This window comes from Rhinichthys klamathensis, unplaced genomic scaffold (assembly GCF_029890125.1).
Source record: "Rhinichthys klamathensis goyatoka isolate OS25496 unplaced genomic scaffold, OSU_Roscu_1.1 h1tg000299l_1, whole genome shotgun sequence".
Classification (NCBI taxonomy): Eukaryota; Metazoa; Chordata; class Actinopteri; order Cypriniformes; family Leuciscidae; genus Rhinichthys; species Rhinichthys klamathensis.
In genome coordinates, this window is record NW_026606818.1 from 481,839 (window position 1) to 501,347 (window position 19,509).

The 19,509-nt window shown below is 38.6% G+C and overlaps 1 protein-coding gene and 1 long non-coding RNA gene across 2 annotated transcripts; both read right to left on the reverse strand.

Moving 5' to 3' along the window:
- Window positions 1–765: 765 nt before the first annotated feature.
- Window positions 766–14,724, reverse strand: si:ch211-195m9.3 (galaxin). Its single transcript, XM_056270220.1, has 6 exons — window positions 14,616–14,724; window positions 9,123–9,260; window positions 4,183–4,268; window positions 3,840–4,060; window positions 1,186–1,544; window positions 766–1,083 (listed from the first exon to the last, which is right to left on the reverse strand). The coding sequence occupies exons 1-6, from the start codon at window positions 14,683–14,685 to the stop codon at window positions 824–826; spliced, it is 1,134 nt and encodes a 377-aa protein (XP_056126195.1). The 5' UTR covers window positions 14,686–14,724; the 3' UTR covers window positions 766–823.
- A 58-nt stretch (window positions 14,725–14,782) lies between these two features.
- LOC130103877 (uncharacterized) lies at window positions 14,783–17,329 on the reverse strand. Its single transcript, XR_008809405.1, has 3 exons — window positions 17,233–17,329; window positions 17,097–17,138; window positions 14,783–14,897 (listed from the first exon to the last, which is right to left on the reverse strand). It is a non-coding gene; the product is annotated as an uncharacterized LOC130103877 (long non-coding RNA).
- Window positions 17,330–19,509: the final 2,180 nt, after the last annotated feature.

The window sequence follows — 19,509 nt, forward strand, 5'->3', positions numbered from 1 at the left end:
ACACACATATATATATATATATATATATGTGTGTGTGTGATGTAAATGCACAGATTTTACATACAAATCACGTGTTTGCACAGTTAGTGAAGGAGAACCATTGTTTAGAAAATAGCTACAAACCTATACAGTAGATTTGTCATTCAATGAAAAGAAATGATTAGAATATAAAAAGGAATACATAGCTTCTACAACTTTACAGTTGAGTTGTCATCAATACAATTAAAAAATATAAGTAGGAAATAACTGCTGTCTTTTTGTGAATCAGGATACAAGCCATTAATTGCTTTTAAACAAACAATTGCAGTTAAATGTTAAAAGCACTTTTGAGCTATAATGCATAATGGCCAATTAAACCCCGAACAGACATTGGAATAGACCTGAGACTGATAAAATATCAAAATACAGTACGATCGATTAAAATTGCTCATTAGGTATTGCAGTGCTTTTGTAATACATAAATTTAACACTGCACAGCAATTTAAATTTTAAAGGAGAGAACACAAAATACTGAATTACAAACCTAAAAATAACCTGAATGACTAAATAGCTTAATGCATCACTCCAAACAGGATTCATCTGTTATTGGGATGAAAACAAAAATCCAATGAGGGAAAAAAGCACAGATGCAAAACATGCAATGCCTCTGCCATGATGCTGAGATATTGTCAAAGGTTCTAGCTTTCAAATACAATAGCTTTCACATTCAGTGGTCATTTAGCACTAATGATGAAAGATAATATTTCTCTCTAGAAAAGACATCTAATGAAAATCAACATGGATGGGCTTCGAAATGACTGGAAATAGACATCAATCCATATTTCTATCCTCCTTTCTGACACTTATGTTTACACACAGTAAAGAACATGTGAATGTCAGAGATGAGGTCAAAGGAGATGGAGAGAGGCTTGTACACATTGCTGTTTTTCTCCCAAAGGTATGTCATGCCGTTCTCCAGGACAGGAGAGCTGCAGTGATCCAGGGACACGTTAAGCCAAGGGTCCTCGACGACATTGACAACTTTCAACACAATGTGCCGCTTATGTGGGCCAAGTGCCACACTCTCCACTTTACCAAAGAACACTAGAAACACACACACAAACAAACAAGATCATTTAGTCAAATTCCCCCAAAATGTATTTAGTTTTTCAGGTCGCACCCCAATATATTGTTAAAGAACATCACCTGTTTTATTGCATATGTCAGGAATCAGCTCCATCAGTGGTTTAAGTCCGTCTTCTGTATGAGAGCTATTAGGGCTTGGTGTTGGTTTGAGATGTTGAGCACAGCAGCTCCACAGGGACGTGTTGTAGTAGTAATGCCCACAGCAATGGTGATTTGGTTTGGTGTCATAAAGAATGGCATTGGTTGAGGAAGAACAGCAAATTTGATTGGTTTTATTCACCAAGAGGTTTCCACAGCACTCTACTTTCACGTTGTATTGGGTAAGGTTGTAGAGACGACCCGAGCAGCACTTCATAAACTTTTTGTGGTGGTCATAGACATTTGAACCACAACAGAAATTACCATTCGTCTTGAGGTGGCTGAATAGAAAAAAGTTGGAAAGAAAAGTCATTCAATAGGCAGCACAGATACAAAATACAATTTACAAAGTCTATTTCACCAGCGCATGAGCCCCAGAAAAATACTGCACTCACAAAACTTGTCTGATTAGGGAAATTATTGTATTCTGACATGAGAAACATTTTCCTTCACACACTCTTCTGTGATCGTGTTGTTGACTATATTTGAAAATATTTGTTCTATCATGCAATGAAAGTAAAAAAAAAAAAAAAAACACCGCTTTGATCAGACGCTGTTACTGTTTTGTGGCGGCATTGGGATGTTCGCTAACGATATACAGCTGCAAACGTATTTTAAACCTCTTTTTTTTTTTACTGCCACAAACTGCCGCAAAGAAGAATTATGCCCAGTGACAGAAGAACATTAAAAAATGACCAGATGTTTCTTGCTGGTCTGCTAAAAACAATAGAAAATTACAGGTTTTGTGAAAAAGCTTATTTATAAACTTGCTTGTGTTTATGTGAAGTTCTAAGATAATTTGAACATGTTTTCCACTCCTTTGCAAATGTATGTTAAATGATATATTTGGAATACTTGACTGCTTTTGTTATTTACATAATATTATTTACATGCTTTTGTAAAATAATAATAATAATAATAATAATTTGGTAACACTTTACTTGAAGGAGTTTAAGACTGACATGACACCTTCATAATCATGACATGACACATGTCATGAATATGAAGGAGGTTTTATGCATTTTTACGACAACTGTCATTAAGTGTCATTCGCTCAATTATGACATTTTTAATGCAAATATGACATTGTTTGGTAATGACACCTTGACATAAACCAATACATCATAACCTGTCAGTGTCTTGGTAATGACAACTTGACATTGACTAAGACAACACAACCTGTCATAAATATGTCATAAACATGACATAGCAGATTCATTATCAAACTTAAGAAACCACTTAGCTTTATGGGTTAACATTACATTAAACTGTCAGGTGGTTGGTTTTGACATTGGCTGTCATGAGGCCATTATAACATTTTAATGACAAATTCAATTTGTACCACTGTAGTTAAAATATTCATGACACAGTTATAATGGGCTCATGACAGCCAACCACATGACAGTTTAATGTAATGTTAACCCATAAAGCTAAGTGGTTTCTTAAGTTTGATAATTAATATGCTATGTCATGTTTATGACATATTTATGACAAGTTATGATGTATTGGTTTATGTCAAGTTGTCATAACAAGACAACTCAAACAATGTCATATTTGAATTCAAAATGTCATAATTGAGCGAATGACACTTAATGACAGTTGTCATAAACATGCATAAAACCTCCTTCATATTCATGATTATGAAGGCGTCATGTCAGTCTAATGCACACCCCTTCAAGTAAAGTGTTACAAAAATGGGTACATGATGATGAAAGTCTTTTGATTTTTGACAGATTTTTTAATTCTGCATCTTAAAATTTGGCAAAATTTTTTTGCAAATCAGCAGATTTTCTTTTAAGGTTTAATTTTTTATTATTAATTTTATATTTAATTCAGGTAATATTTAATTATTTATTAAATAATTAGTAAATCATTTAATTCAGTATTTATTTAACTGATTTACATTAAGAACAGTACGGTTATTTTGTTATTTGAGGTTGTTAGTGGTTTTAAAACTTGTTGTTGGTTTATGGTGGGTGGCCTAAATGACTAAGAGACACCTGGTCTCGAGCTGTGCCATTAATTATTTTTTGGCATTTGCCTCTACATGCGTTAGTTAGACTTGAATTTCCAGTTAGAGACAAAGACTCATTTGTCAAGATTTATCCTAAAGCTATTAGATTTTCAGAGAATCACACTGGTTCAAGCTATTTTTTTTTTTTTTTTTTACTTATTTGAGCAGGACTATACATAGAAAAAAAAACCGGTGAGTAACTATTTACATTGTATAAAGTGCGTTACCTCTGAAGAAAAGATCAGTACTTTAGACAAATATGTCATTCTACATAAGTTTGCCCCCTCATGGTGGACGTGTAGTTGAAATCAAGGGTCAAGGTTTGGCTGTTCAGGATCTAATCCCTTTACCGTCTAAATATATGGCTCTTTGCCCATTGAAGGTCATTTAACAGTAGCTGTGCATTGTGATGAAATGTGAAGTATTGCAGATGGCCCTTGAGAATGTAAATTGCATGACCAGTCGAATGCTACTTACATTTGGTTTCAAAATTAAATTATTTACAACATGAGCAAAAATACGACGTTTTTTTTTTAATCCAATCAAACCTTTGTACTCGTACCTGTGTCCATTACAGCAAATATGTGTTAGAGGACTGAAGGTTTTTCCTCCACAACAGTGCTCGCCAAGACGGGGCCGGGCAGACAGGTTGCAGTTAGAGTTGTCTGGAGAATATACAACGCCTCCGACACACTCGGATTTCTTAGAAACGTTTCTATGAAGGGTTCCATTACAGCACAGCACATGGTCATCGATCAGACGGTAAATATCTGTCCCACAGCACTGAAGAACACAGGCAAACAGTATATTAATGTATGCAGGGTTTTTGTGTTCACAGAAATCCCCAATTTATTTGAATGGGATGTTCTATAATGCTTAGTCTAAGTGTTAAAAGGCAATACTACCTTATTAAGTGCCGATGCTCTATACAGTTTCCCCGAGCAACACATTCTTTCCTTGGGATCGTAGGTTTCTGATCCACACTTCAATCCTAGAAAAGAAAGGAATTAGTGAGAGCATGGAATTAAATGCTACAATAATCCTAAAAGTCACTAAAATTACCAGTGATGTCGAGAAAGATTTATTATATAAGTTAATGCCTGAAAAATATCAGCTTAGGCAACAATCAAAAGTTACTGAAACGCAACAGTCTCTCAATCACTGTCTGATCGAGAGAGGGAGATTTGTAAAAAACAATAGTAGACAATGAGGATGCCAAGAACTTTACCTTGTTTGGTGGGACTGCTTGTAGAGATATCCAGAAGCACATAAACAGACACACAAACACATAGTGGTGTAAAGTTTTTGAGAAAATATAATTAGTTTTGTACTTAAGTATATTTTGGTTTCAAAGATACAAAGCAACTCTCTACTTGACTACATTTTTTGAGAAGTATATATACTCATTTTTCCATAGACAGTAAAAGAAATGGACACAGCGACCCCATAGACTTCAACGGAGAAAAGTGAAGTCAATAGACCTTATTCGCAAACACGGGAAGTAGCTAACCGCGGCCATATTGTTGACATGACATCTGTCTTGCTGCCCCTAGCCGCGCACAGATTTGAGTTGAGGGGAGCAGTAGCCTGGCTTCATCTCGTCGGTATCAAGAGAAGATAAGCTTGATTGGTGTGGACCCACATCAAATAGACCCAATAGCATTAAAGGATAATTCCGGTATTTAACACTTTGAGTCTATTTTCTAGTTTGTTTTGGATGAACTAGAGTGGTGGACTTAGAAATTTTGACGATGGGTCCTGTCTCGACTTTTTTAATATTTTAGAATCGCCTCTGAGCGCTTCAGAGTGGATGTCTATGGGCATGCTCAAACATGTCCTTAAAACAACCCTTAACATTCGTTTTCAAAACTGTGCAACTCACCGAGTGGTTAGTGGTGTTCGTTGATGTTCCAAAACAAGTAGCGTAGCGAAATACAGTTTCTGTCGAGTTTTATTTGCAATTTTTTTAAATCGCATTGATGTCTGCTGGAGGACTCAGTGCTCGTTTATATTACTGCGCTACCGGAAACGGAAAGGGGTCTGTTTACATTTGTTTGTAGTCTTTTCGGTCGGTTCTCCGTCTCTCAGAAGGCTAGCGTGAGCTGAGCAGCTGCGGCAAAGTGGTTGTCGCCATCAAGTGGTCGGGAGTGTGCTAACGCTTCAGACTCAAATATCGAGCGGAAGTTTATACGCGGTTGTGAGGTATCTGAAAAAATAGTTCCAGTATAGCAAATAACACGGATTGAAAGCATACATTGCGCCGATATATTTGTTTTTAATCATCAACGAACACCACTAACCACTCGGTGAGTTGCACAGTTTTGAAAACGAACGTTAAGGGTTGTTTTAAGGACATGTTTGAGCATGCCCATAGACATCCACTCTGAAGCGCTCAGAGGCGATTCTAAAATATTAAAAAAGTCGAGACAGGACCCATCGTCAAAATTTCTAAGTCCACCACTCTAGTTCATCCAAAACAAACTAAAAAATAGACTCAAAGTGTTAAATACCGGAATTATCCTTTAAGTAAAGATCCGTCCTTATTGCCAGCCGTAACTTATCCGGATTTTTATAACTATCTCGTTCATACAGTATCCGTATACAAACTACAATTTACCTCAACAAGGCAACATAATGAACGACACTCGTCTCATTCAGGGAGGTGGAAAAACAAGTTCTTTGTGACATGCCAGATTCGTTGTTAAAATGTTTGCGATTTTAATATAAGTAGGCTACATGGTTACATATTTGACCACTTGCTTGAGCAACTTAATATATAGAAGTAATGCATGGAATAATTGACTTACGTTGTTGAAATAATGAGTATGTGGTAAAAAAAAAAAAAAGTGAGTACCGGGGTGTTTGTGGTACGTACAGCCGCGGATCAGTTACGCACGGCAAACGCAGCATATAAAGCACTATAGGCAGAGACTATTTATATAGAGACATGCCACTTCCTCAATCCTCAATACAACTATATAGGGAAAACCCGTAACGCCAAAGATGGCGGTTGTCTGCACATGTCCCGCCCCTCCCGCTGGAAAGCCAATCGTCTGCTTTTAACAGTCAAGCCGGGAAGCATTTAAGCCTATCGTCTGGTTCCTCTGACGCATGCGCACATATGGTTTGCGACAGTGGAAAATACGTTACTGTTTGAAAAGGCAGCAGATTTGATATGCAGTGTATGTGTGTGTTGTGTAAATATCAGACATCCCAAGTCTCCCGGCAGATTGATAGCGGCTCCCTGATGCCCGCAAATTAGTTCAAATCTCCCGGAAAGAGCTCGCACATACTGTGCTTCAAACTGTGTAGCACGCGCACGAGAGAGAGGGAGAGAACCCTTGCGCATGCGTAGTAAAAGTATAACCTGTGGGGAAAAAGGCGTTTTAAACCTTATTTTGGGGCAAAGTCATCAAACTTTTTCAGCTATTTTTATCACATTTTACTGCTGTTTCTATACATGCAGTTTTTATGTCCCGGTGACCAGTGAAAGTGCAGTTCTGACTCTCTGCCCATTCATTTAGATAGGAGCCTGGTCTTGTTAGTCTGAAATAGCTGCCCGGAGGCGTTGCCAAGATGGCGGCCGAGTGGCATGACTTGCCTAAAAGGACTTTGCTATAGGCTAGCGCATCCTGCTTCTGTACCGTATATGCACCACACACGCATTGCACACGGATTGTGTGTGAAATGATGGGAACAGACTTTTCTGTGGGGAGTTGGCTGAAAGTTTAGCCTATTTATCCTAGCTAGCCTCTCCTGCGCTGGCTCAACTCTGTCTCCTTCCCTTCATGTTTTCTGACAGTCGGTAACTTATCGCATAAAAACTAACTCCGGGGTTCTTATTGCTGTTGTTAGAACAGCCGTGTATTACACAACACACCATCACGCTGTTTAAAAAAAAAAATACAGTGATAATACCATGGATAATACCGACGCTGCCTCGCTTGTCAATTGACAGACTGACAGTTGCCGTGGTTTCTATGTCAACAATATGGCCGCCGCAAACATTGATGACGCAGAGCGAATAACATCTTCCTGATGGCTGAGCGACTGTGCAGGCTCAAACTGAGCTTGACGACGGGGATGTGACGTGAGCAACCTGTCTGACAGCTGTACGTCTTCTAGTAGCTGTGCCAAGAGGAATCTGAATCATTCCCTTCCGAATCTCGCAGAGCCGGAGATCGTGAGTATTAGCTGTCCATGAGCTTGCAGCAGGAGCAACTTTATCACTCTATATGGGCTTCTCCCTTGACTTTATTCCTCCACGTCCCCCCGATTGCCCGCGAGCTTCTCCTCCTGTCTATACGGTATTTTCTCTACTGTGCGACAGAGTCGCGTGTTACGGGGCAATCGTTAGCCTGTTTTTACAAAAACTGCTTCTATGGGGCCATAACGTAAGATACAAGGTAATGGAGCCTTTTATACATTGTCGTATTTCTTTAGAAATAAACAATGGACAAATGGAGTCTTTAAACGCCTCAGATGTAAAGTTATTCGCTTGCTAGCCAATGGCGGCCCCCGGGGAGGCTTCAGTTTCCAGCTGGTGGATTACACCCTTGCATTTTTCATGGCACCAAAATTTTTCTGCAGCAGTTTATTTCTGCCACAATAGAAGCAATGTTGCCATCAACAGGGCATTGAAGGTACCATATCTTGTGCGTTTTGCCCTTGCTTGCCCAAACAAGGCTACTTAACACGAATGCAGGTGAATCAGCTGGTAGTTGCTGAATTGCAGATGTTTCATAAATTAGATGAGGACATGACTGCAGTCAAGCAGTCTATTTTTGCCTATTTTATTTCACTTAACATTATTTTATTTATCCGTTATATTGAAGAGACCTTTCTGAAGGATATTAGTTTATCTTTTGAGCACTTAACTGAGACTTAAGTGTTTGTAGACGTTCGTAGGCTGTTGATCTTGATTTATTGCAATATTGAGGTGTTTTATTTCAACTTTAGAAAATAAACAAGTGCATGCTCTCCTCACAAATCCACTGTCTTGGCATGTCTCTTAAATGTCAAGGACTAGTGCATCTTTGAGCCAACGTTAATACTTAAGTACTGTTAAAATCAGATACTCTAAGGCCTGATTTTACAGACAGGGTTTAGATTTTGTGAATTTTATTATACATTTTTATAGAAACTGCACTCACAAAGAGTAAAGCTAATAATTCACTATTTAAAAAAAGATTGATATTTTCAGGCTTTCCATGGTTGTGGGAAACCTGAGCATAGCAATTTTTGCAAATCAATTTAAACTTTAGGTTGCTTTAATCATTTGTTTAATTACAGAAGAAGGGTTCAGAATGAAAAGTGCTGAAGTATTCTGATATTTTTGTATTCAAGAGAAGGTTTTACTTTGTTGTCTCTTGTGTGGCACAGAAGCGCTTTTGAAGTGGTATTTAGGTGTTTTTACTCAGACTGTTTAATGCTGCTCAGATGTGGCATAAATGCATTTACAACAGAAGTTTCACTAGGGACTAAGGAATAATTTAGTCATGCTGTTAAGTAGCATTATGTCTTTACATGGAATTTTGAGCAGACACAGAGCAAAATTAAATCAGCTGTGTAAAGATGCCATGTAAAGAGAGGATTTTTGATCAGGACTGTATGACTCACCTGGTCAGAGCAGAGCTTTCTGAAGGATCTGTGAGAATAAGATTCAGAATATATGTCGTCATTAGGTACAGGGCTGTAAATGAGTGTAAGAAGTTACACTCCACTTCATTATAAAAGAAGTGATTACACCTGCTTGATCTAATGGTATGAAGATCCAAAAATCTTGATAAATCTTAACCATGTCAAAACTGAACAATGCAAAGCGTTCAAGTCGCATCAAGTCTACCTTTGCCCCCGTTGCATGTCATGTGAGCACTGGTTCGAGTGAAAACGCTGCCATTACAGCAAATCTCATTGAGGGGATTGTAAGCTTCAGATTTACAGCAGTCAGCCACCAGCTGGCTTAATCCCCGAGTTAGGGTACCTGCAACACATTAAAGTACAAAAAAAAACAAAAACAAAACATCCTAGTGTTCAGTCTTTGCAATTTCCTTGTAAATCATTACATGCATCACATATGTCATATACAGGGGTTGGACACTGAAACACTGGCCAATATAGGCTGCGTCTGAAAATGCAAAAAAAAAATGTTCGGAGGACGCATTCCAAGGTAGGAAGGCATCAAGGCACGTCCAAAACCAAAGTTAGCTGCACTCCCTGACTGTAGAAAAACTTTATTGCGAGTTAAACCCCAAAAGACATCGGTGCCTGATGGAATAAAGGGCAAGGTACTGAGGGAATTGTGTCAGCTTTTACAGCGGTCTCTTTTGTAATATTGTACCCCAGGCCAGGCCTGGATGGAACTTTCCAATATCATTACCATTATCTCATTGCCAAAAAAAGCCACATGCTAAAGAGCTTCAGGATTATAGACCAGTGGCTTTAACATCTGTGCTCTGTAAGTGTGTGGAGAGAGTCGTTTGTCAGGAACTTTCCCAGACACTGACTGTTAACCTTGATCCTTTGCCATTTGCGTAGAGTTGGGCGTGGACCCAAAGATGCCAGTCTCACTCTGCTGGACGAGGTGGCAAAACATATGGATGCGGCAGACTCCTGTGTTAGGATTTTATTTATGGACTTCTCTTCTGCCTTTAATACGGTGAATATAACACACTTCTGAGGCGTTTGGAGGAATTGCATGTGCCTCAAACTTTTTATTTTAATAGTTTCTTACTGGACCGACCACATGTGCTGGTTAATGGCAGAAAGTCAGAGAATGTGGTTTTAAATACTGGTCTCCCACAGGAATGGGTTTTATCTCCAAATCTTTTTTCTATTTATATTTTCTTGTTTCTATTTATACAAATGAGATGACGTGTAATAGGGATAATTTGATGCTTATAAAATACGCAGAGGACATGATATTGGTGGGATGTGTGAAGGATTCTCAATAATTGGATCATTATTTTAATTTTGAGATTTTTTATACAACCTGGATGGAGGAGATTTCTTTGCAGCTTAATACTAGTAAAACTAAATAAATGTGCTGTGGGACTAATAATGCAGGAATACTTTTTAAGCCTTTGTCAATTAATGGAGAGGAAGTTGAGCAAGTACAGTAGGATCTTTTAAATATCTAGGTACAGAAATTGACCACAAGTTTACATTTGATAAGCATTAAGAAGGCTTATCAACGTCTAGGCTTATTGAGGAAACTGAGGAGTTTTGATATTGAAAAGGACATTCTGATGTTGTGATGTAGTATATAAATCACTTATTGAATCTGTGTTCACTTTTAATATCGTATTTTGGTTCAACTCTCTCTCGCTCTGTTAAAAGTAAAAACAGACTTTTAAGGATTGTAAATTTGCCTGGTAAAGTAATTGGGGAGAAACAAGGATCGCTTACAGATATTTACACAGTGGGAGTAAAAAAGGAAAGCCTCAGTTATTGTGACGGATTCTTCCCATCTCCTGTATAGTGCATTTCAGTTACTTCCTTCTAGCAGATGGTATAAAGTACCTTTGGTAAAAAAGACCACATATAAGAAGACGTTTAAAGCAACACCAAGTAACTTTTCCCCTTTGCCGTCGCCCTACAGGTTGGAAGCGGAATTGTCCATCACCGCTGTCGTAAATAATTTAGCCTACCGCAGCCTACTGTCGCACGCGCGCTCGTTGTTTATCCAGCGCCGGCTTTGGAATGAACGATGTCCACAGACAAGGTAGAGTATGTTGCATGATTTCATGAAAGTATGATGTATTGCGACATCAGAAACGAAGAAAAACAAAATAATGACTATTGTAACGCTTGACGTAAAGCAAGTCAAATTTGTAGTTTTCTTATGTCTCATTAGAACTACAGAAACGCGACCCGATCTGCCAATCTTACATTGCGTGGTTATAGCAGATATAGGACCGCAAAGCGAATCCAGAAGTGGCTTTCACCCTGTTACGACTTGATGAACCACTGAAACGATTTTAGAAACATTATTTTAAAGTAACAACAGGTAACTTTTCAGCCTTCATAATATATTTCCAAGTCTCTTGTGATGGTACATCGACTTACAATAGGTTGAATGACACGTCTGCCATAGCCTGATGGGGTCTGTAGCGTTTTTAATCGTACTTTTAAACTTCGGGTCTCGGGTAGTAACCGGCGAACAAAGAGAACTACAAAATTCGACTGCTTAACGGCATATACGTCACTTCCACCACCACCCCCACTTCCTTAAAATCGGACTTGCGAGCCAAATGTTATAGTCATGGCCGAAGCAGCACAGAAAAACAAGAAAGCAAAGGTTTTATCGGAGCAAAGCAAAAAGAGAAAAAGAGAAAGTGATCGCGTTAAAGGCAGAACGAGGATCAACATTGCAGAGCTGCCAACTCTCACGCATTGGCCGTGAGACACCCGCATTTGATTGGTTTCACACGCTCACACGCCACACCCCCGGTTTCTCACGCTAAATTGTCAACCCGGTCGGTCAAATGCCTGAAAGATGAGTTTATCTATAGATCTCTACCTGTTGAGCCACTCGTGATCGACAAGTTATACCGCAAATTAGTTCAAATCTCCCGGAATCTAGAGCGAGCGCGCACGCGAGACAGAGACTGTGCTCCAACGCGCGCGGACGGCAGAGAGAGAAAGCGAGCGAGAGACCTTGCGTGTGCAGGGAGCATCGAACCCCCCATCGAAAAAAGAATGCCTCTCTCTAACCTCTCTAATTCGCTAGAGTAGTAGCGAATTATCAATCTGGTAGCTAGTAAACGATATTCTAGTTTTTGATGGTTAGCTATCGCTAGTATTCTCGTTCTGATTTGAACTTTGCAATCGATGAAATGCAAATAGCAAATGTTTGACCTAAAAAGTGTAGTCTACTCAACATGTACAAAGAAAGGAGGAAGATTATTAATAAAATCATATTTTAGGATACCTAACATGTCTGTGATATTTGTTTATTTGTCTTGCCTCAAGCTATAATGCAAATCGATTTGTAAAATTTGCAGATTCATTTATGGTAGCTTGATATTATAATATTGACGATATATGGTTATTATCAACCACTCAAACATTGCATTGAAGTATCATATAGATTCAGTAAAACGGTAACCAATAGACTAGGCTACTATAATGACGCTGGCTTGTAAACGCGATCATTTGTCGTTATAACAAAAATAAAACACATGAAATTATATTCATATGACATGCTGAAATATATGCCACTGTACCTGGGATGAAGACATTTCACACACGCGAGAACACCTGCATGTGACCTCCTCCTACAGTGTTCAGGGCTATCATGGTTGTCAACAAATGCACGTGCATGTAGGATGACAGTTTACGACAGTAGTAGAGGACAATACTGTTTCCCAACTGTAGGGGGAGCCCGAGAGCAAAAAACGACCTGTTGTTACTTTAAGGTAAAAAAATCTTACTTAGTGTTGCTTTAACTACTATTGGTATTTTAAATGGGATCTTAAGATTAATATTGTTTTTCTTAAGACCTGTGTAGGTCTTAATGTTTTTAATGATGTTTTAAAACTAATGTTATGTGTTGGGATTTTTTTGTATTGGATTGTTTGTGGGGATAGACGAAGTTTTTTTAATTGAATTGAATCTTCACTGATTGGACATTGATTCCATCAATAAGAGCTGAGTGTGAAGGTTGAATTAGCAGAGCGATAGCACAGATGTACATAAAATATTGCAATTAACAGTTCAGAAGAGGACAAATTGTTGGTGTGCATATCTCTGGCTCATCTGGGACCGGGACAGCAAGTCTTTGTGGTGTATGCAGAGCCACGATATCCAGGGTAAAGTCGGCATAATTAATTTGTTACATTTATATAGCGCTTTTCTAGGTACTCAAAGCGCTTTAACACATGGAAGGGGGAATCTCCTCAACCACCACCAATGTGCAGCATCCACCGACGGCAGCCATATTGCGCCAGAACACACACCAGCTTACTGGTGGAGAGGAGACAGAGTGATGAAGCCAATCAGTATAATATGGGGATGATTAGGAGGCCATGATGGACAGAGGCCAATGGGCAAATTTGACCAGGATGCCGGGGTTAAACCCCTACTCTTTTTCGAAGGACATCCTGGGATTTTTAATGACCACAGAGAGTCAGGACTTCGGTTTAATGTTTCATCTGAAGGGCGGTGCTCTTTTGACAGTATAGTGTCCCGATCACTATACTGGGGAATTAGGACCCACACAGACCACAGGGTGAGCGCCCCCTAACGGCCTCACTTACACCTCTTCCAGCAGCAACCTGGTTTTCCCAGGAGTCTCCCATCCAGGTACTGACCAGGCTCAACCCTGCTTATAGCTTCAGTGGGCAACCAGTCTTGGGCTAAATGGTGATATATGGCTGCTGGCATACTTCCATGAAGGGCGAACCACATCCAACAGGAGTAACTGTTGACGAAAGAGATGTCCACGTACTAACCCAGATTGTATCCAAAAAAACCAAAACCACAGCCGCCCAACTCAATGCAGAATTAAACTTGCAGCTCGCCTTTTCTGTTATCACAAAAACTGTTTGTCAGGAGATTCACAGGGTCAGTAATCATGGTCAGGCTGCTAGAGCCAAACCTTTGGTCACTCGTGCCAATGCAAAATGTTTCATTAGATCCAACAGTACAAATCTTGGGCTGTGGACAATGTGAAACATGTACTATTCCCTGATGAGTCCACCATCAATGTTTTCGCCACATCCGGGAGAGTTACGGTGTGGAGAATCCTCAAAGAAGCTGAACTGTTGCTGGCCAGAGTGAAGCACTGCGGTGGATCAGTGATGGTTTGTGCTGCAATATCATGCCATTCCCTAAATTCCTTGATGGGCGTTACTGCCAAGAACTACTGAACCATTCTGGAGGACCATGTTGCCATGCATCAGGATGATAATGGACCAATACACACAGCACGACTGGTGACAGAATGGAACATGAAAGTGAAGTTGAACATCTCCCATGGCCTGCACAGTCAACAGATCTCAATATTATTAAACCACTTGGGGGTGTTTTGGAGAAGCAAGTCAGAAAGCGTTTTCCTCCAGCAGAATCACACAGTGACCTGGATACTGTTCTGCAAGAGGAATGGCTCAAAATCCTTCCGGTCGCTGGGAAGGACTTGTATCTGTCATTTCCAAGAAGAATGGAAAAAGAGAATTTTCTGAGAATTTATACCTATACATTATTGTGGTCTAAACCCAGGTGTTTCAGTTTCATTGTCCAGCCTTGAACCTTATCTCATTGTTTACTTCCTATTTGTGAATCACATTTTCCTGTGACTCAGCAGCCACAAACTGAGAGTTGCAGGAGTCTTTCCTACCATTACAGCACGAATTTCCTGAGCTGATGAGAGACAGATTTCCACATCGCAACGGGGGGCTGCTTTCCATAGGCCAACTGGAACCCGTGTTGCTGCTGACATTATAAACAGGACAAATCAGTCTGATTTGATATTTACCAAAACATTCTGTTAATTTAAACTGTTCAAATAAATGTAAAATAAATAAATAATAATAAAAAAATCTCTCTAAAACTATGTTCAGAGGCTCTCTTATTAATGGTCTGTGTAAGGTCACTTACTGGCTTCCAGTGTCAGCAATTCCTGAGGAACAAAGAGATTATTCATTGTAAAAAGTGGTAACTGGAGTAATGGAGTAATTTTTTATATGAAATGTACTTAGTGCAAGTTCCTGGTCTTATTGTGAACAAATAAACAGTGCAAACTATTTGAAATCTTGAATCAAAATGCAGTAACTTGATATGCCTCTTTTTTTGCTGATGTCATCATAATGGCATGAAAAAGGGAATGAGAAGGGAGATCCCTCTATTCTGGTATGTAACACACACTTTTCAAAATACCTGGCAGGCAAATGTAAACCTCTCCCTACACTTTTAGTGACAAAAAAAGCATTGTGAACAGCATTTCATGATTTCCTTTAATAAAAATGAAAATTCTGTCATAATTTACTCAGCCTCATGTTGTTCCAAATGTCACAATGTTTTTTTCTCCTTTTTTTCATTCATACAATCGTCAGAGAGGTCCAAAACAACTGACTTTCATTGAATGGACAAAAACAGTTCTTCAAAATATCTTCTTTTGTTTTCCACAGAAGGAAGCCAAACAGGTTTGTAACGATTTTATGTGAGTGCATGATAAAGTGATACATTTAAAAAATGAAGTATTTCATTTTCAATGAAATAATTTAAATATGTATTAATGAAGTATTTCATTTTTCAGGTGAACTATCCCTTTAACCTAACCTATCCATGAGTCAGTGAATTTTCTTGCAAAAGTGAATACTTTTATTAATGGGAATCATGTTGTGTGGTTGAATGTGGGGTCTGATTTTCTTCTTTTAATATGTGAATTTTTTTAAGCAGCAGTTTCCACGTATTAATGATTTAAATTCTTGTACTCTCACCTTACGCCCTACTGATAGGCTAAAGGCCAATTAACACACTGCTCTGACAGGCGCCAACCAACAGCAACAGACAAGTTTGTTGGTTTTTGTTGGAACAGTGTGGTCTGCACATATTTTCACAGAAAGTCTTGGAATATCTTGTGTAATCTGGCGACTGTCAGAGCAGTGTAAATTGGCGCTTTACCCATCACAATTTACTCCCTCAAGTTGTTCCAAACCTGTACGGGCTTCTCTTTTTCTGTTGGACACAAAATAAGACATTTAAAAAAATGTTGGTAATCAAACAGTTGTAGCCATTGACTTCCATAGTAGTAAAAGAATGACTATTAAAGTCACTGGAGTCAATTGCATGGTTACCAACATTCTTCAAAATATCTTCCTTTGTGCTCAACAGAAGAAAGAAACTCATACAGGTTTGGAACAACTTGAGGGTGTGTAGATGATGATAAGATTAATACTTAAAGTAAATATATAATATTTCTTTCTGAAAACAGAGAATGAGAGTATCTATGGTCTGCATTCAACAAAGCGTAAAAATACATGTCAAAACAGAAAGCAAAACAACGGAATTCATCACAAAATCTAATCCAAAAGTTTGGAAACGGCACAGAAGTACAGTAAACAGGTTTTCGCGTTATTAGAAAACGAGAGGCACGGGTCAGCGAACGAGATAATAAACACCGCACTGCCTAGAGGCGCGTTTTTTTAAAAGTTGAACTTCTTGAACTCGTTGTTGAACTTTAGCGCCGCGTTTTTAGAACGCCGTATCGCGCTGCAAAATACGCCAAAACACGTGTTTTTCAAAGATAAACAAGAACACATGCAGTAGCGCAGTGGAATAAGACACCGCGTTCTGTGTAAATGGTCCCAAATCATGCCAAGAGTAATCAACTGCTCCACTACCACAAACATAATGTCCCTGGAAGCAAAGTCAACCCGTATCCAGTCTCGGTGGGTTTGTAACAGTTCCTTACTTTTCCTTGCACTGGCTGTCTGTAGCCTACTATTTGCCAAACTCCCAGATACAGCTTTCTCTCTCTATGCTACTTCGAGCGCGCTCCACCGGGAGCAACTTCATCACTCGACACAAAAGTGCTTTGCTCATACAGAGCATCAAAACGTCCCGCCTCCATTCAAAAAAAAAAAAAAAAAAAAAACCCTGACACACTAAATTGTAGCTAATCATTCTCCACATGCGTGGTTGCATATATAAATCCTTAACAAGGCACTGCTTTATATAAACCACTAATATTGAAATGACTCAATTATTCATTTTAATGACTTACTCATATAAATGACATTATCTGACACTAAAAAAACTAATAGTAGCCTAGCCTAAATACAAGCATGTCTAAAGTTTAATTTTAGTGTTTACTTACCTTGTGCAGAGAATGTGGCAATAATGCACAAGATTGTCACACCTGCAATAAAAAAAAATAATAATATTTAAAAATAATATTTATACAAAACAAATCTATAAGGCAACTCAAAACTTTAAAAAATTTGCTGTCATACATGCAGTTGATGTGTAGACCTCCATGTTCAATCCCTGCTCAATAAAGATTGAATATCCAAAGAAGATGCGATGATTATTTATTCACTCTAAAATAAAACTTTAGCCACGCCCTCTTCAGAGTGCATCATTGAAACAAGGAAGGACTACAGATTGTGATACACAACAGCACTAACGGAAGTTACAAGTATGGACATAATTCAGTTGACAGATTCATATTTCATTTGGCTGACGTTTGGCACCAGTTGCATCATTGCACGGGAGTTTGATTAGTGAACTGAACAGTTACTTAGATACATTAGTAATGATCTCTGAAGAGTTTCTACTAGTGCTAGTTGTTTTGGATAAGTTTGTTGTACTGGCATGCATCCTTTGGGCATTGTTTAATATCATTACATTATAAGTTAAGCCCTGTTCCCGGATTCGTGGGGATCATGTTTCACTAAATTCCGTTCAGCAGGAGTGGCTAGAATTTTTTTTTTTACTGCAAAAATATGTTTTCCACTTATCTTCTCCATTTGTTCTACAAAGTGTTTACACAAGATAAATACGTGTGTAAGATATAGACATAATCATAATGACAGCAGTGTAAAAATTTGTATCTCCTAAACTGTTTAATAGACCAAAAATAGTTTTGATAAGTTTGTCAGCATGGTCTAGAGAGCTTATTTGTGGAAAGTTTAGTAAAGGTCTGAAAAACGGCAAAGGAGTTTAATTTTTTTTAATTTTTTTATTAGAATGGGGGGGGGGGGGGGGGGGGTTTGTTAGATAATCATAAAAAAATAGCTTTACCATTGTTCATGCTTTAAGCAAGGATGCAGAATAAATTATTTTGATTCTGTAGAGTTATTTGCTTAAATGTGAAGTTGCTTATTATAGTGCCACCATGTGGCTGATTTTGACCAAACAAACCTCGCATATTTCCCTACTACATAGGTAAACACAGTATGTGACAAGAGTAGTATGTCCAAATTCACAGAACTCATAAAAGTGTAGTCAAAAAGTACCCGGATGACCTACTTCTTCCAGCGAGATTCTGAAGTGTGCCTCTAAAGGACACTTTACAATCCCATGAGGCCACGGGAGATGATTTGTGAATGGCAGAAAAGCGACACAACTGACGCTGGTAGTGATAATAACCATAGACATAAGACCCCCCTTTTACTGTCTATGCATAAGACTAATCGTTCGACTTTAACCGGCACATACCGATCTGTTTATCAAAGTACCGCGAGATTCAAAAGCACAGGGCCGTATAATTTAGTAGGGTCGCCAGAGGGACGTGTCCCTACCAGTGACACTGATTTGGTTGTGTAAAGCGGCAAAGCTTCTCCGAAGGAAACCTAGATGCGGTAAGCTAGGGAGTAATTTACAGTTCTGTCATTTTCATTTTTGGGTGAACTATCCCCTTAACTATCTCTTTAATGACAGATGCAGACATGTGCTTGGCTTCTTCAAAAAGCAAGGAACAGAGTAAAGTAAAGTAAACTTTATTTTATTTAATGTGAAAATTACATTTTATCTCAGTATGGGGTCTTCACAATTCTTATCCAAGAATAAAAAGCCAAATACATGACAAGTCTGAGCTTTGACAATTCCTTATTAAAAAACAATTTTTTACGTCTAACTATCAAGATTTTAAATAACTAGAGATGTAACTTTTTGTACACCGCGTACGAACCACTGAACGGTTGATAAATGTAAACGTTATTTTTGCTTTTATCCAGAAAATCCGCAGCTCACCCATTTACTTGCCTTTGTTTACAGTGCAGTCTTGCCCTCAGCAAAATGGCGGACGCGTTGACGTATCGCAGCAACGTTCCAAAGCGGCCAAGAGGGCGTCTGTGTATTTATTATGTCTATGATAATAACAACATGGTGAATGTAGTACGTCCAGGTTACATTCATAATACACACATTTATACTATATAGAACGCTCTTTTTAGTGGCTGTGAAGTAATTACGTATTCAAAATAAGTACCTACTCAAGAGAGTAGGCCTATACGATTTCGGACGCAGCCATCGTGTACAAATAGTTCCACTTTTGTGAAATCAAAATACTGCCATTCTATATAGTATGCAAAAAACTGTACAGATTCGATGGACATTTTACTATCGCATGAAGCCACGGGAGAGGATTTATGAATGGAAGTGAAGTGATGCAACTGGTGGTAGGTCACATGACAATGGCAACATGGTGGATGTAGTACGTCCGAATTTAATTTATACTACCCATATTCTTACTATATAGAACAATTTTTTTTAACTGTCTTGAAGTA

Excerpts from the sequence above, each read along its gene's own strand:
- si:ch211-195m9.3 (XM_056270220.1), bottom strand. The coding sequence starts at position 14,685 with ATGGAAAGCAGCCCCCCGTTGCGATGTGGAAATCTGTCTCTCATCAGC. Across the intron at positions 4,269-9,122 it reads GACATGCAACGGGGGCAAAG|GATTGAAGTGTGGATCAGAA; the intron begins GTAGACTTGATG and ends TTTCTTTTCTAG. Across the intron at positions 1,084-1,185 it reads TGACATATGCAATAAAACAG|TGTTCTTTGGTAAAGTGGAG; the intron begins GTGATGTTCTTT and ends GTGTGTTTCTAG.